The sequence below is a fragment of the Scyliorhinus torazame genome, chromosome 14, assembly GCF_047496885.1.
Source record: "Scyliorhinus torazame isolate Kashiwa2021f chromosome 14, sScyTor2.1, whole genome shotgun sequence".
Classification (NCBI taxonomy): domain Eukaryota; kingdom Metazoa; phylum Chordata; class Chondrichthyes; order Carcharhiniformes; family Scyliorhinidae; genus Scyliorhinus; species Scyliorhinus torazame.
This window is the reverse complement of record NC_092720.1, coordinates 132,247,122-132,266,090: the sequence shown is the minus strand read 5'-3', so window position 1 is coordinate 132,266,090 and position 18,969 is coordinate 132,247,122. Positions and strand designations below refer to the sequence as shown.

The 18,969-nt window shown below is 51.9% G+C and overlaps 1 protein-coding gene across 2 annotated transcripts in view; it reads right to left on the bottom strand.

The window, feature by feature from the left end:
- Window positions 1-2,004: 2,004 nt before the first annotated feature.
- ankmy1 (ankyrin repeat and MYND domain containing 1) overlaps window positions 2,005-18,969 on the bottom strand; it is a 285,915-nt gene continuing 268,950 nt past the window's right edge. For both annotated transcript variants that reach the window (XM_072474912.1, XM_072474913.1), the window contains one exon: window positions 2,005-2,925. In XM_072474912.1, coding sequence (XP_072331013.1) covers window positions 2,819-2,925 — 107 coding nt within the window. In that variant the 3' untranslated portion in view covers window positions 2,005-2,818. The remainder of the gene's footprint in view (window positions 2,926-18,969) is intronic.

The window sequence follows — 18,969 nt, the reverse complement described above, 5'->3', positions numbered from 1 at the left end:
CGGGGGGGGGGGCGCGTGGGAGGATCCGACCCCAGGGGGGGCCCCCACGGTGGCCTGGCCAGCGATCGGGGCCCACCAATTTGAGGGCGGGCTTGTTCCATGGGGGCACTTCTTTCTTCCTCGCCGGCCATGGCGGAGCCATAATACGCTGGCCGGTCTGTGCTTGCACGGAATCATGCCGGCCGTTCCACGCATGCGCGAGATCACGCCGGCTCTTCGACGCATGCACAAACTCGGGCCGTCCCTTCGGCGCTGGCTGGAGCGGCACCAACCCCTCCGCCGTCCACCTAGCCTCCGAAAATGCGGAGAATTCCACACTTTCGGGGGCTGTAGACGCCGGAGTGGTTGGCGCTGGAATGGTTGGCGCCGGTTTTCCCACCGGTGTGGGGACTTGGTCCCCAGAAGGGAGAATCCCGGCCCCAGTCTCAGGAATGGAGAATTCTGCCACTTTACTCTGCATCTAACCCATGCATTACTTGTCCGAGGATTGTTTGATCGGACTTGAATCTGTATCAAATTTGCCCTGTTTGTGTTTAATGGGACAGTGTAAAAAGAATTTTACTCTGTACCTTACGTGACTTAGCTGTGTTTGATGGAGCAGTGTAGAGGGAGCTTTTCCTCTGGATCTTGAATTGGATAGACCTTTGATAGTGCAATGAAGACAAAGTTGGACTCTGTATCTAACCTGTGCAGTGCCTGCCTGGGAATGGTTTATGGGACAGTTTTGAGAGAGCTTTTTTCTGCATTGAACCAGCAATGTTTCTAATCTGCCATCCTTGGCATAACTGCACTTTGAATAATGTAATCTATGTCCAACTGATGCTGAAAGCTGATCTAGTGCTTAATTGCACAGCGTGGAGGGAACTTTAGTCTCTATCTCTCCCTTTCCCTAATCCTAAAGTAGCTGACCAGCAAATGATTGATGGCGGAAGGAACATTCAGGGATTTTAGTTTATTTGCTCTCAATTGAAGTCTGTCACGGATACCTTCTCAGGTTCACTGGGATCATTTGCTTGTTTGAGCAGCCTGAATTTTCTTTCATGTGTGCAGTAATTACCGAGCCAGGCAATAGCTTCTGCAGTGGCTAAACGGAGCTCTGGGAGGCCTCCGCTGAGTTTTGTCAGGTAGCTGTCTTCAGTGATGTGGGTCATTGGCTGGGAGGGGCACCACCACTGAAGTCCGGGTTCCCTGCAAGGCACCACTTGTGCCCATTTGCTGCAAAGGCCTTGGCCAGTGTGGAAATGGCTGCGGGGTGCCCAGTGTTGGTGTGGCAGGTTGAAGCCAGGTGGACAGGCTGTGGGATCTGTGATGAGGAAGTGGTTTTTAATGGGGGCATGTTGGTTCCATTCCTGCTGCCACAGGGCGTCCGCTGTTATTTCTGGGCACGGTGGTCTCAGCCATACAGGCTGGTGTGATGGAAGGCGAGGAGCAGGTTGATTGTTTTGTCTTCAAGGGGTAATTTAGTGTGGCCAATCCACCTACCTGCACATCTATGGGTTGTGGGGTGAGACTCGCGCAGACACGGGGAGAATGTGCAAACTTCACAGGGCGAGTGACCCGGGGCTGAACCCGGATTGAACCTGGATCCTCAGCGCCGTGAGGCAGCAATGCTAACCACTGCACCACTGTGCCGCCCCTGCAGGTTGATTGGTAAGATCCTCGTGCAGCAGCAGGCTTGGGTTAGTGTAAACCTTCTCCAGGAGCTTTCTTGTTGCAATCTCCCATCTTATGTGAAGGGATTGGGAGGGCGGGGGGGGGGGGGGGGGGGGGGCGCGGGGGGATGGCACTGAGGACTGGGAGCCAAGGGAGCTGGGTTGATTGGACGGTACACGAGATAATACACATTGTTGTGTCGAGCTGGGTATCAACAAGACTGAATGATTTACCCGAGTTGACTCACACTGCTACAATTTCCTTGCATTGAATTCTTGCGTTTTTCATATGTGTATTCCCTGAATCTCTCTAAGTGTAGCCTGAATTATCATTAAATGAGGCAAGACTCAGTGAAAATCATTAATTTATTTCACAGTGATGTGAACATACAGAGCAAAAATTATGATCAAATTCATTCACTTCCATCTTATCTTAGATCTTAGTATGATATAAAAATGACAAACACAGTACACTGCCACCATCAGGATTGACTTTGAGTTTATTTCGTAACTCTCTTGGCTCACCTTTTTTCAGGGCCTTGTAGTCGCCCCTTCTCCCCAACCTCAGCACCCCTTCTTGTTTGTTAAAAAGTTGACTGCGGTGTCAGCTTTTCGTCAAACGAATACCCTTCCCCTCAGAGTGGGAACCACAGGACAAAAGTGGCAACGGCCTCTTGAATTCAAATGAACAGCAGCAATAACTGCGATGGTTCACCAAAATGTTAAACTGTCCTGCCTTGCCTCCAGCACCCGCGTTTAAATTTTGTGCGTAGAAGCGACAGATTTACACCAGGAAGCCCTGCCCACTGTTACACAACTTACATCATTAAACATGGTTTAGCTCAATGGCAGAAACTTTAACATATTACACTAAAGTCTGAAACATAACACCATACAATGAGAGTTCTTGTGAACTTTATTTTGCACCTCTCTAGTCCTTGAATTTGCCTGGAAGTACTTGGTGCGAAAGGGACGTTTTAGTCAATATAAATTCTGCCCTTGTACTGCTTAATATTGGCGCATGTCCAAAAAGGTATTTAATTCCGTGTGTTGGCATCCATCACCGTGAAAAACGTTCCAAATACCCATCTCCATAGAATCCCTACTATCCCACGAAAGAAGTGTGAGACATGGAGCAACATGAGATACGGAGACGAAAAATTACTTCAATTAAAGCTGTAGTTGTCCAATTCTGCAGATGGTGATGATGACTCGCTCCGAGTCAGCCCATCGTCCCAAAAGAGCCCATCGCCCTTTTTGTTTGCGGCACGACCTGAAAACCGAGAGAGAGATTTCATCAGCAAAGATCACATGATTAGGATAGGAAATGGCCATTTTGGCCCGTTGCCGATTAACCCTCCAATATTCCAGCTCTCCCATCACAGTCCATCCGGATAGTATTCCAATTCTCCCATGTGATTTCTTCCCTCCAGCATCCCAACTCTTGCATCAGAGTCCATCCGTCCAGTACTCCAACTGTCCCATCAGAGTCCATCCCTCCAACTCCAACACTCCCATCAGAGTCCATCCCTCCAACTCCAACACTCCCATCAGAGTCCATCCCTCCAATTCTCCAACTGTCCCATCAGAGTCCATCCCTCCAGTACTCCAACTATCCCAACAGAGTCCATCCCTCCATTACTCCAACTGTCCCATCAGAGTCCATCCCTCCAACTCCAACACTCCCATCAGAGTCCATCCCTCCAACTCCAACTATCCCATCAGAGTCCATCCGTCCAATACTCCAACTGTCCCATCAGAGTCCATCCCTCCAACTCCAACTGCCCCATCAGAGTCCATCCCTCCAAATCCAACACTTCCATCAGAGTCCATCCCACCAACTCCAACTGTCCCATTAGAGTCCATCCCTCCAATACTCCAAATATCCCATCAGAGTCCATCCCTCCAATTCCAATGCTCCCATCAGAGTCCATCCGTCCAATACTCCAACTGTCCCATCAGAGTCCATCCCTCCAATACTCCAACTGCCCCTTCAGTGTCCATCCCTCCAAATCCAACACTTCCATCAGAGTCCATCCCTCCAATACTCCAACTGTCCCATCAGAGTCCATCCCACCAACTCCAACTGTCCCATCAGAGTCCATCCCTCCAATGCTCCAAATATCCCATCAGAGTCCATCCCTCCAATTCCAATGCTCCCATCAGAGTCCATCCCTCCAATGCTCCAACACTTCCATCAGAGTCCATCCCACCAACTCCAACTGTCCCATCAGAGTCCATCCCTCCAATACTCCAACTGTCCCATCAGAGTCCATCCCTCCACCTCCAACACTCCCATCAGAGTAGATGCCTCCAACTCCAACACTCCCATCAGAGTCCATCCCTCCGCCTCCAACACTCCCATCAGAGTCCATCCCCCCAATACTCCAACACTCCCTTCAGAGTCCATCCCTCCAATTCTCGAACTATCCCATCAGAGTCCATCTCACCATTACTCCAACCGTCCCATCAGAGTCCATCCCTCCACCTCCAACACTCCCATCACAGTTCATATCCCTCCAGTACTCCAACTGTCCCATCAGAATCCATCCCTCCAACTCCAACACTCCCATCAGAGTCCATCCCTCCAGTACTCCAATGCTCCCATCAGAGTCCATCCCTCCACCTCCAACTGCCCCTTCAGTGTCCATCCCTCCACACTCCCATCAGAGATCCATCCTTCCATTTCTCCAACCCTCCCATCAGAGTCCATCCCTCCAATACTCCAACACTCCCATCAGAGACCATCCCTCCAATACTCCAACTGTCCCATCAGAGTCCATCCCACCAATACTCCAATTATCCCATCAGAGACCATCCCTCCAACACTCCCATTAGAGTCCGTCCCTCCAACTCCAACTGTCCCATCAGAGTCCATCGCACCAATTCTCCAACACTCCCAACAGAGTCCATCCCTCCAATTTACCAACGCTCCCAACAGAGTCTATCCCTGCAACACCAACTGTCCCATCAGAGTCCATCCCTCCAACTCCAACTGTCCCATCAGAGTCCATCCCTCCAGCTCCAACACTCCCATCAGAGTCCATCCCTCCAATACTCCAACTGCCCCATCAGAGTCCATCCCTCCACCTACAACACTCCCATCACAGTCCATCCCTCCAACTCCAACGGTCCCATCAGAGTCCATCCCTCCAACTCCAACGGTCCGATCAGAGTCCATCCCTCCAAAACTTCAACTATCCCATCAGAGTCCATGCCTCCAATACTCCAACTGTCCCATCAGAGTACATCCGTCCAGTACTCCAAAACTCCCATCAGAGTCCATCCCTCCAACTCCAACACTCCCATCAGAGTCCATCCCTCCAATACTTCAACTATCCCATTAGAGTCCATGCCTCCAATACTCCTTAACTGTCCCATCAGAGTACATCCGTCCAGTACCCCAACACTCCCATCAGAGTCCATCCCTCCAACTCCAACACTCCCATCAGAGTCCATCCCTCCAACTCCAACACTCCCATCAGAGTCCATCCCTCCAACTCCAACACTCCCATCAGAGTCCATCCCTCCAACTCCAACACTCCCATCCGAGTCCATCCCTCCACCTCCAACACTCCCAGCAGAGTCCATCCCTCCAATACTTCAACTATCCCATCAGAGTCCATGCCTCCAATACACCAACTGTCCCATCAGAGTCCATGCCTCCAATACTCCAACTGTCCCATCAGAGTACATCCGTCCAGTACTCCAACACTCCCATCAGACTCCATCCCTCCAACTCCAACACTCCCATTAGAGTCCATCCCTCCAACTCCAACACTCCCATCAGAGTCCATCCCTCCAACTCCAACACTCCCATCAGAGTCCATCCCTCCAACTCCAACACTCCCATCAGAGTCCATCCCTACACCTCCAACTGTCCCATCAGAGTCCATCCCTCCAACTCCAACACTCCCATCAGAGTCCATCCCTCCAACTCCAACACTCCCATCAGAGTCCATCCCTCCAACTCCAACACTCCCATCAGAGTCCATACCTCCATCTCCAACTGTCCCATCAGAGTCCATCCCTCCAATACTTCAACTATCCCATCAGAGTCCATGCCTCCAATACTCCAACTGTCCCATCAGAGTAGATCCGTCCAGTACTCCAACTCTCCGATCAGAGTCCTTCCCTCCAACTCCAACACTCCCATGAGAGTCCATCCCTCCAACTCCAACACTCCCATCAGAGTCCATCCCTCCAACTCTAACACTCCCATCAGAGTACATCCCTCCAACTCCAACACTCCCAGCAGAGTCCATCCCTCCACCTCCAACACTCCCAGCAGAGTCCATCCCTCCAATACTTCAACTATCCCATCAGAGTCCATGCCTCCAATACTCCAACTGTCCCATCAGAGTCCATGCCTCCAATACTCCAACTGTCCCATCAGAGTACATCCGTCCAGTACTCCAACACTCCCATCAGAGTCCATCCCTCCAACTCCAACACTCCCATCAGAGCCATCCCTCCAACTCCAACACTCCCATCAGAGTCCATCCCTCCAACTCCAACACTCCCATCAGAGTCCATCCCTCCACCTCCAACTGCCCCTTCAGTGTCCATCCCTCCACCTCCAACACTCCCATCAGAGTCCATCCCTCCAATACTCCAACTGTCCCATCAGACTCCATCCCTCCAACTCCAACTGTCCCATCAGAGTCCATCCCTCCAATACTCCAACTGTCCCATCCGAGTCCATCCCTCCAACTCCAACACTTCCATCAGAGTCCATCCCTCCAGTACTCCAACCCTCCCATCAGAGTCCATCCCACCAATACTCCAACACTCCCATCAGAGTCCATCCCTCCAACTCCAACACTCCCATCAGAGTCCATCCCTCCAATACTCCAATTATCCCATCGGAGTCCATCCCTCCAACTCCAACTGTCCCATCAGAGTCCATCCCTCCAATTCTCCAACACTCCCAACAGAGTCCATCCCTCCAATTTACCAATGCTCCGAACAGAGTCCATCCCTCCAATACTCCAACACTCCCAGCAGAGTCCATCCCACCAATACTCCAACTATCGCATCAGTGTCCATCCCTCCAATTCCAACGCTCCCATCAGAGTCCATCCTTCCAACTCCAACACTCCCATCAGAGTCCATCCCTCCAATACGCCAACTGTCCCATCAGAGTCCATCCCTCCAATACTCCAACTGTCCCATCAGAGTCCATCCCTCAACCTCCAACACTCCCATCAGAGTCCATTCCTCCACCTACAACACTCGCATCAGAGTCCATCCCTACACCTCCAACTGTCCCATCAGAGTCCATCCCTCCAATACTCCAACTGTCCCATCAGAGTCCATCCCTCCACCTACAACACTCCCATCAGAGCCCATCCCTCCACCTACAACACTCCCATCAGAGTCCATCCTTCCAACTCCAACACTCCCATCAGAGTCCATCCCTCCAATACGCCAACTGTCCCATCAGAGTCCATCCCTCCAATACTCCAACTGTCCCATCAGAGTCCATCCCACCAATACTCCAACTGTCCCATCAGAGTCCATCCCTCCAATACGCCAACTGTCCCATCAGAGTCCATCCCTCCACCTACAACACTCCCATCACAGTCCATCCCTCCAACTCCAACACTCGCATCTGAGTCCATCCCTCCGCCTCCAACTGTCCCATCATAGTCCATCCCTCCAACTCCAACGGTCCCATCAGAGTCCATGCCTCCAATACTCCAACTGTCCCATCAGAGTACATCCGTCCAGTACTCCAAAACTCCCGTCAGAGTCCATCCCTCCAACTCCAACACTCCCATCAGAGTCCATCCCTCCAACTCCAACACTCCCATCAGAGTCCATCCCTCCAACTCCAACACTCCCATCAGAGTCCATCCCTCCAACTCCAACACTCCCATCAGAGTCCATCCCTCCACCTCCAACTCTCTCTGCAGAGTCCATCCCTCCAATACTTCAACTATCCCATCAGAGTCCATGCCTCCAATACTCCAACTGTCCCATCAGAGTACATCCGTCCAGTACTCCAACACTCCCATCAGAGTCCATCCCTCCAACTCCAACACTCCCATCAGAGTCCATCCCTCCAACTCCAACACTCCCATCAGAGTCCATCCCTCCAACTCCAACACTCCCATCAGAGTCCATCCCTCCACCTCCAACTGTCCCATCAGAGTCCATCCCTCCAACTCCAACACTCCCATCAGAGTCCATCCCTTCAACTACAACACTCCCATCAGAGTCCATCCCTCCAACTCCAACACTCCCATCAGAGTCCATCCCTCCACCTCCAACACTTCCATCAGAGTCCATCCCTCCAATACTCCAACTATCCCATCAGAATCCATCTCACCATTACTCCAACCATCCCATCAGAGTCCATCCCTCCAACTCCAACACTCCCATTCGAGTCCATCCCTCCACCTCCAACACTCCCAGCAGAGTCCATCCCTCCAATACTTCAACTATCCCATCAGAGTCCATGCCTCCAATACTCCAACTGACCCATCAGAGTCCATGCCTCCAATACTCTAACTGTCCCATCAGAGTACATCCGTCCAGTACTCCAACACTCCCATCAGAGTCCATCCCTCCAACTCCAACACTCCCATTAGAGTCCATCCCTCCAACTCCAACACTCCCATCAGAGTCCATCCCTTCAACTACAACACTCCCATCAGAGTCCATCCCTCCAACTCCAACACTCCCATCAGAGTCCATCCCTCCACCTCCAACACTTCCATCAGAGTCCATCCCTCCAATACTCCAACTATCCCATCAGAATCCATCTCACCATTACTCCAACCATCCCATCAGACTCCATCCCTCCACCTCCAACACTCCCATCAGAGTCCATATCCCTCCAGTACTCCAACTGTCCCATCAGAATCCATCCCTCCACCTCCAACACTCCCATCAGAGTCCATATCCCTCCAGTACTCCAATGTTCCCATCAGAGTCCATCCCTCCACCTCCAACTGCCCCTTCAGTGTCCATCCCTCCACCTCCAACACTCCCATCAGAGTCCATCCCTCCAATACTCCAACTGTCCCATCAGAGTCCATCCCTCCAACTCCAACACTCCCATCAGAGTCCATCCCTCCAACACTCCAACTATCCCATCAGAGCCCATACCACCATTTCTCCAACCCTCCCATCATAGTCCATCCCTCCAATACTCCAACTGTCCCATCAGAGACCATCCCTCCAGTACTGCAACTGTCCCATCAGAGTCCATCCCTCCAATACTCCAACTGTCCCATCCGAGTCCATCCCTCCTACTCCAACACTCCCATCAGAGTCCATCCCTCCAGTACTCCAACCCTCCCATCAGAGTCCATCCCACCAATACTCCAATTATCCCATCAGAGTCCATCCCTCCAACTCCAACCCTCCCATCAGAGTCCATCCCACCAATACTCCAATTATCCCATCAGAGTCCATCCCTCCAACTCCAACTGTCCCATCAGAGTCCATCCCTCCAATTCTCCAACACTCCCAACAGAGTCCATCCCTCCAATTTACCAAAGCTCCCAAAAGAGTTCATCCCTCCAATACTCCAACACTCCCATCAGAGTCCATCCCACCAATACTCCAACTATCGCATCAGAGTCCATCCCTCCAATACTCCAACTGTCCCATCCGAGTCCATCCTTCCAACTCCAACACTCCCATCAGAGTCCATCCCTCCAATACGCCAACTGTCCCATCAGAGTCCATCCCTCCAATACTCCAACTGTCCCATCAGAGTCCATCCCTCAACCTCCAACACTCCAATCGGAGTCCATTCCTCCAACTCCAACACTCGCATCAGAGTCCATCCCTACACCTCCAACTGTCCCATCAGAGTCCATCCCTCCAACTCCAACGGTCCCATCAGAGTCCATCCCTCCAATACTTCAACTATCCCATCAAAGTCCATCCCTCCAATACTCCAACTGTCCCATCAGAGTCCATTCCTCCATCTCCAACACTCCCATCAGAGTCCATTCCTCCAACTCCAACACTCCCATCAAAGTCCAGCCCTCCATCTCCAACACTCCCATCAGCGTCCATCCCTCCAATACTCCAACACTCCATTCAGAGTCCATCCCTCCAATACTCCAACTATCCCATCAGAGTCCATCTCACCATTACTCCAACCATCCCATCAGAGTCCATCCCTCCACCTCCAACACTCCCATCAGAGTCCATAACCCTGCAGTACTCCAACTGTCCCATCAGAATCCATCCCTCCAACTCCAACACTCCCATCAGAGTCCATCCCTCCAGTACTCCAATGCTCCCATCAGAGTCCATCCCTCCACCTCCAACACTCCCATCGGAGATCCATCCTTCCAATTCACCAACTGTCCCATCAGAGTCCATGCCTCCAATACTCCAACTGTCCCATCAGAGTCCATGCCTCCAATACTCCCAACTGTCCCATCAGAGTCCATCCCTCCAACTCCAACACTCCCATCAGAGTCCATCCCTCCATCTCCAACACTCCCATCAGAGTCCATCCCTTCAACTACAACACTCCCATCAGAGTCCATCCCTCCAACTCCAACATTCCCATCAGAGTCCATCCCTCCACCTCCAACTGCCCCTTCAGTATCCATCCCTCCACCTCCAACACTCCCATCAGAGTCCATCCCTCCAGTACTGCAACTGTCCCATCAGAGTCCATCCCTCCAATACTCCAACTGTCCCATCCGAGTCCATCCCTCCAACTCCAACACTCCCATCAGAGTCCATCCCTCCAGTACTCCAACCCTCCCATCAGAGTCCATCCCACCAATACTCCAATTATCCCATCAGAGTCCATCCCTCCAACTCCAACACTCCCATGAGAATCCATCCCTCCAACTCCAACTGTCCCATCAGAGTCCATCCCTCCAATTCTCCAACACTCCCAACAGAGTCCATCCCTCCAATTTACCAATGCTCCGAACAGAGTCCATCCCTCCAATACTCCAACACTCCCATCAGAGTCCATCCCACCAATACTCCAACTATCGCATCAGTGTCCATCAATCCAATTCCAACGCTCCCATCAGAGTCCATCCTTCCAACTCCAACACTCCCATCAGAGTCCATCCCTCCAATACGCCAACTGTCCCATCAGAGTCCATCCCTCCAATACTCCAACTGTCCCATCAGAGTCCATCCCTCAACCTCCAACACTCCCATCAGAGTCCATTCCTCCAACTCCAACACTCGCATCAGAGTCCATCCCTACACCTCCAACTGTCCCATCAGAGTCCATCCCTCCAATACTCCAACTGTCCCATCAGAGTCCATCCCTCCACCTACAACACTCCCATCACAGTCCATCCCTCCAACTCCAACACTCGCATCTGAGTCCATCCCTCCACCTCCAACTGTCCCATCAGAGTCCATCCCTCCAATACTCCAACTGTCCCATCAGAGTCCATCCCTCCACCTACAACACTCCCATCACAGTCCATCCCTCCAACTCCAACACTCGCATCTGAGTCCATCCCTCCAACTCCAACGGTCCCATCAGAGTCCATGCCTCCAATACTCCAACTGTCCCATCAGAGTACATCCGTCCAGTACTCCAAAACTCCCGTCAGAGTCCATCCCTCCAACTCCAACACTCCCATCAGAGTCCATCCCTCCAACTCCAACACTCCCATCAGAGTCCATCCCTCCAACTCCAACACTCCCATCAGAGTCCATCCCTCCAACTCCAACACTCCCATCAGAGTCCATCCCTCCACCTCCAACTCTCTCTGCAGAGTCCATCCCTCCAATACTTCAACTATCCCATCAGAGTCCATGCCTCCAATACTCCAACTGTCCCATCAGAGTACATCCGTCCAGTACTCCAACACTCCCATCAGAGTCCATCCCTCCAACTCCAACACTCCCATCAGAGTCCATCCCTCCAACTCCAACACTCCCATCAGAGTCCATCCCTCCAACTCCAACACTCCCATCAGAGTCCATCCCTCCAACTCCAATACTCCCATCAGAGTCCATCCCTCCACCTCCAACTGTCCCATCAGAGTCCATCCCTCCAACTCCAACACTCCCATCAGAGTCCATCCCTTCAACTACAACACTCCCATCAGAGTCCATCCCTCCAACTCCAACACTCCCATCAGAGTCCATCCCTCCACCTCCAACACTTCCATCAGAGTCCATCCCTCCAATACTCCAACTATCCCATCAGAATCCATCTCACCATTACTCCAACCATCCCATCAGAGTCCATCCCTCCAACTCCAACACTCCCATTCGAGTCCATCCCTCCACCTCCAACACTCCCAGCAGAGTCCATCCCTCCAATACTTCAACTATCCCATCAGAGTCCATGCCTCCAATACTCCAACTGACCCATCAGAGTCCATGCCTCCAATACTCTAACTGTCCCATCAGAGTACATCCGTCCAGTACTCCAACACTCCCATCAGAGTCCATCCCTCCAACTCCAACACTCCCATTAGAGTCCATCCCTCCAACTCCAACACTCCCATCAGAGTCCATCCCTTCAACTACAACACTCCCATCAGAGTCCATTTCTCCAACTCCAACACTCCCATCAGAGTCCATCCCTCCACCTCCAACACTTCCATCAGAGTCCATCCCTCCAATACTCCAACTATCCCATCAGAATCCATCTCACCATTACTCCAACCATCCCATCAGACTCCATCCCTCCACCTCCAACACTCCCATCAGAGTCCATATCCCTCCAGTACTCCAACTGTCCCATCAGAATCCATCCCTCCACCTCCAACACTCCCATCAGAGTCCATATCCCTCCAGTACTCCAATGTTCCCATCAGGGTCCATCCCTCCACCTCCAACTGCCCCTTCAGTGTCCATCCCTCCACCTCCAACACTCCCATCAGAGTCCATCCCTCCAATACTCCAACTGTCCCATCCGAGTCCATCCCTCCTACTCCAACACTCCCATCAGAGTCCATCCCTCCAGTACTCCAACCCTCCCATCAGAGTCCATCCCACCAATACTCCAATTATCCCATCAGAGTCCATCCCTCCAACTCCAACACTCCCATCAGAGTCCATCCCTCCAACTCCAACTGTCCCATCAGAGTCCATCCCTCCAATTCTCCAACACTCCCAACAGAGTCCATCCCTCCAATTTACCAAAGCTCCCATCAGAGTCCATCCCTCCAATACTCCAACACTCCCATCAGAGTCCATCCCACCAATACTCCAACTATCGCATCAGTGTCCATCCCTCCAATTCCAACGCTCCCATCAGAGTCCATCCTTCCAACTCCAACACTCCCATCAGAGTCCTTCCCTCCAATACGCCAACTGTCCCATCAGAGTCCATCCCTCCAATACTCCAACTGTCCCATCAGAGTCCATCCCTCAACCTCCAACACTCCAATCAGAGTCCATTCCTCCAACTCCAACACTCGCATCAGAGTCCATCCCTACACCTCCAACTGTCCCATCAGAGTCCATCCCTCCAACTCCAACGGTCCCATCAGAGTCCATCCCTCCAATACTTCAACTATCCCATCAAAGTCCATCCCTCCAATACTCCAACTGTCCCATCAGAGTCCATTCCTCCATCTCCAACACTCCCATCAGAGTCCATTCCTCCAACTCCAACACTCCCATCAAAGTCCAGCCCTCCATCTCCAACACTCCATTCAGAGTCCATCCCTCCAATACTCCAACTATCCCATCAGAGTCCATCTCACCATTACTCCAACCGTCCCATCAGAGTCCATCCCTCCACCTCCAACACTCCCATCAGAGTCCATAACCCTCCAGTACTCCAACTGTCCCATCAGAATCCATCCCTCCAACTCCAACACTCCCATCAGAGTCCATCCCTCCACCTCCAACACTCCCATCGGAGATCCATCCTTCCAATTCACCAACTGTCCCATCAGAGTGCATCCCTCCAGTACTCCAACTGTCCCATCAGAGTCCATCCCTCCAATACTCGAACTGTCCCATCAGAGTCCATCCGTCCAACTCCAACACTCCCATCAGAGTCCATCCCTCCAATACTCCAACTTTCCCATCAGAGCCCATACCACCATTTCTCCAACCCTCCCATCAGAGTCCATCCCTCCAATACTCCAACACTCCCATTAGAGTCCATCCCTCCAATACTCCAACACTCCCATTAGAGTCCATCCCTCCAATACTCCAACACTCCCATCAGAGACCATCCCTCCAATACTCCAACTGTCCCATCAGAGTCCTTCCCACCAATACTCCAATTATCCCATCAGAAACCATCCCTCCAACTCCAACACTCCCATCAGAGTCCATCCCTCCAACTGTCCCATCAGAGTCCATCCCTCCAATTTACCAACGCTCCCAACAGAGTCCATCCCTCCAATTCTCCAACTGTTCCATCAGAGTCTATTCCTCCAACACCAACTGTCCCATCAGAGTCCATCCCTCCAACTCCAACTGTCCCATCAGAGTCCATCCCTCCAACTCCAACACTCCCAAAAGAGTCCATTTCTCCACCTCCAACACTCCCATCAGAGTCCATCCCTCCAGTACTCCAACTGTCCCATCAGAGTCCATCCCTCCAATGCTCGAACTGTCCCATCAGAGTCCATCCCTCCAACTCCAACACTCCCATCAGAGTCCATCCCTCCAATACTCCAACTATTCCATCAGAGCCCATACCACCATTTCTCCAAGCCTCCCATCAGAGTCCATCCCTCCAATATTCCAACACTCCCATTAGAGTCCATCCCTCCAATACTCCGACACTCCCATCAGAGACCATCCCTCCAATACTCCAACTGTCCCATCAGAGTCCATCCCTCCAACTCCAACTGTCCCATCAGAGTCCATCCCTCCAAATCCAACACTCCCAACAGAGTCCATCCCTCCACCTCCAACACTCCCATCAGTGTCCATCCCTCCAAAACTCCAACTGTCCCATCATAGTCCATCCCTCCAATACTCCAACCCTCCCATCAGAGTCCATCCCTCCACCTCCAACACTCCCATCAGAGTCCATCCCTCCAATACTCCAACTGTCCAATCAGAGTCCATCCCTCCAATACTCCAACCCTCCCATCAGAGTCCATCCCTCCACCTCCAACTGTCCCATCAGAGTCCATCCCTCCAACTCAAATGGTCCCATCAGAGTCCATCCCTCCAATACTTCAACTATCCCATCAGAGTCCATGCCTCCAATACTCCAACAGTCCCATCAGAGTACATCCGTCCAGTACTCCAACACTCCCATCAGAGTCCATCCCTCCAACTCCAACGCTCCCATCAGAGTCCATCCCTCCAACTCCAACACTCCCATCAGAGTCCATCCCTCCAACTCCAACACTCCCATCAGAGTCCATCCCTCCAACTCCAACACTCCCATCAGAGTCCATCCCTCCACCTCCAACACTCCCAGCAGAGTCCATCCCTCCAATACTTCAACTATCCCATCAGAGTCCATGCCTCCAATACTCCAACTGTCCCGTCAGAGTACATCCGTCCAGTACTCCAACACTCCCATCAGAGTCCATCCCTCCAACTCCAACACTCCCATCAGAGACCATCCCTCCAACTCGAACACTCCCATCAGAGTCCATCCCTTCAACTCCAACACTCCCATCAGAGTCCATCCCTCCAACTCCAACACTCCCATCAGAGTCCATCCCACCACCTCCAACACTCCCATCAGAGTCCATTCCTCCAATACTCCAACACTCCCTTCAGAGTCCATCCCTCCAATACTCCAACTATCCCATCAGAGTCCATCTCACCATTACTCCAACCATCCCATCAGAGTCCATATCCCTCCAGTACTCCAACACTCCCATCAGAGTCCAACCCTCCAATACTCCAACACTCCCATCAGAGTCCATCCCTCCAACTCCAACACTCCCATCAGAGTCCAACCCTCCAATACTCCAATTATCCCATCAGAGTCCATCCCTCCAACTCCAACACTCCCATCAGAGTCCATCCCTCCAACTCCAACTGTCCCATCAGAGTCCATCCCTCCAATTCTCCAACACTCCCAACAGAGTCCATCCCTCCAATTTACCAACGCTCCCAACAGGGTCCATCCCACCAATACTCCAACACTCGCATCAGAGTCCATCCCACCAATACTCCAACTATCGCATCAGTGTCCATCCCTACAATTCCAACGCTCCCATCAGAGTCCATCCTTCCAACTCCAACACTCCCATCAGAGTCCATCCCTCCAATACGCCAACTGTCCCATCAGAGTCCATCCCTCCAATACTGCAACTGTCCCATCAGAGTCCATCCCTCAACCTCCAACACTCCCATCAGAGTCCATTCCTCCAACTCCAACACTCGCATCAGAGTCCATCCCTACACCTCCAACTGTCCCATCAGAGTCCATCCCTCCAACTCCCAACGGTCCCATCAGAGTCCATCCCTCCTATACTTCAACTATCCCATCAAAGTCCATGCCTCCAATACTCCAACTGTCCCATCAGAGTCCATCCCTCCACCTCCAACACTCCCATCAGAGTCCATCCCTCCAACTCCAACACTCCCATCAAAGTCCATCCCTCCACCTCCAACACTCCCATCAGCGTCCATCCCTCCAATACTCCAACTATCCCATCAGAGTCCATCTCACCATTACTCCAACCGTCCCATCAGAGTCCATCCCTCCACCTCCAACACTCCCATCAGAGTCCATAACCCTCCAGTATTCCAACTGTCCCATCAGAATCCATCCCTCCAACTCCAACACACCCATCAGAGTCCATCCCTCCAGTGCTCCAATCCTCCCATCAGAGTCCATCCCTCCACCTCCAACACTCCCATCGGAGATCCATCCTTCCAATTCACCAACTGTCCCATCAGAGTGCATCCCTCCAGTACTCCAACTGTCCCATCAGAGTCCACCCCTCCAATACTCGAACTGTCCCATCAGAGTCCATCCGTCCAACTCCAACACTCCCATCAGAGTCCATCCCTCCAATACTCCAACTATCCCATCAGAGCCCATACGACCATTTCTCCAACCCTCCCATCAGAGTCCATCCCTCCAATACTCCAACTGTCCCATCAGAGTCCATCCCTCCAATACTCCAACACTCCCATTAGAGTCCATCCCTCCAATACTCCAACACTCCCATCAGAGACCATCCTACCAATACTACAACTGTCCCATCAGAGTCCTTCCCACCAATACTCCAATTATCCCATCAGAGACCATCCCTCCAACTCCAACACTCCCATCATAGTCCATCCCTCCAACTGTCCCATCAGAGTCCATCCCTCCAATTTACCAACGCTCCCAACAGAGTCCATCCCTCCAATTCTCCAACTGTTCCATCAGAGTCTATTCATCCAACACCAACTGTCCCATCAGAGTCCATCCCTCCAACTCCAACTGTCCCATCAGAGTCCATCCCTCCAACTCCAACACTCCCATCAGAGTCCATCCCTCCAATTCTCCAACACTCCCAAAAGAGTCCATTTCTCCACCTCCAACACTCCCATCAGAGTCCATCCCTCCAGTACTCCAACTGTCCCATCAGAGTGCATCCCTCCAGTACTCCAACTGTCCCATCAGAGTCCATCCCTCCAATGCTCGAACTGTCCCATCAGAGTCCATCCCTCCAATACTCCAACTATTCCATCAGAGCCCATACCACCATTTCTCCAAGCCTCCCATCAGAGTCCATCCCTCCAATACTCCAACTGTCCCATCAGAGTGCATCCCTCCAATATTCCAACACTCCCATTAGAGTCCATCCCTCCAATACTCCAACACTCCCATCAGAGACCATCCCTCCAATACTCCAACTGTGCCATCAGAGTCCATCCCACCAATACTCCAATTATCCCATCAGAGACCATCCCTCCAACACTCCCATTAGAGTCCATCCCTCCAACTCCAACTGTCCCATCAGAGTCCATCCCTCCAAATCCAACACTCCCAACAGAGTCCATCCCTCCACCTCCAACACTCCCATCAGAGTCCATCCCTCCAATACTCCAACTGTCCAATCAGAGTCCATCCCTCCAATACTCCAACCCTCCCATCAGATTCCATCCCTCCACCTCCAACTGTCCCATCAGAGTCCATCCCTCCAACTCAAATGGTCCCATCAGAGTCCATCCCTCCAATACTTCAACTATCCCATCAGAGTCCATGCCTCCAATACTCCAACAGTCCCATCAGAGTACATCCGTCCAGTACTCCAACACTCCCATCAGAGTCCATCCCTCCAACTCCAACGCTCCCATCAGAGTCCATCCCTCCAACTCCTACACTCCCATCAGAGTCCATCCCTCCAACTCCAACACTCCCATCAGAGTCCATCCCTCCAACTCCAACACTCCCATCAGAGTACATCCCTCCACCTCCAACACTCCCAGCAGAGTCCATCCCTCCAATACTTCAACTATCCCATCAGAGTCCATGCCTCCAATACTCCAACTGTCCCGTCAGAGTACATCCGTCCAGTACTCCAACACTCCCATCAGAGTCCATCCCTCCAACTCCAACACTCCCATCAGAGACCATCCCTCCAACTCGAACACTCCCATCAGAGTCCATCCCTTCAACTCCAACACTCCCATCAGAGTCCATCCCTCCAACTCCAACACTCCCATCAGAGTCCATTCCTCCAATACTCTAACACTCCCTTCAGAGTCCATCCCTCCAATACTTCAACTATCCCATCAGAGTCCATCTCACCATTACTCCAACCATCCCATCAGACTCCGTCCCTCCACCTCCAACACTCCCATCAGAGTCCATATCCCTCCAGTACTCCAACTGTCCCATCAGAATCCATCCATCCAACTCCAACACTCCCATCAAAGTCCATCCCTCCAGTACTCCAACACTCCCATCAGAGTCCAACCCTCCAATACTCCAACCCTCCCTTCAGAGTCCATCCCACCAATACTCCAATTATCCCATCAGAGTCCATCCCTCCAACTCCAACACTCCCATCAGAGTCCATCCCTCCAACTCCAACTGTCCCATCAGAGTCCATCCCTCCAATTCTCCAACACTCCCAACAGAGTCCATCCCTCCAATTTACCAACTCTCCCAACAGGGTCCATCCCTCCAATACTCCAACACTCGCATCAGAGTCCATCCCACCAATACTCCAACTATCGCATCAGTGTCCATCCCTACAATTCCAACACTCCCATCAGTGTCCATCCTTCCAACTCCAACACTCCCATCAGAGTCCATCCCTCCAATACGCCAACTGTCCCATCAGAGTCCATCCCTCCAATACTGCAACTGTCCCATCAGAGTCCATCCCTCAACCTCCAACACTCCCATCAGAGTCCATTCCTCCAACTCCAACACTCGCATCAGAGTCCATCCCTACACCTCCAACTGTCCCAT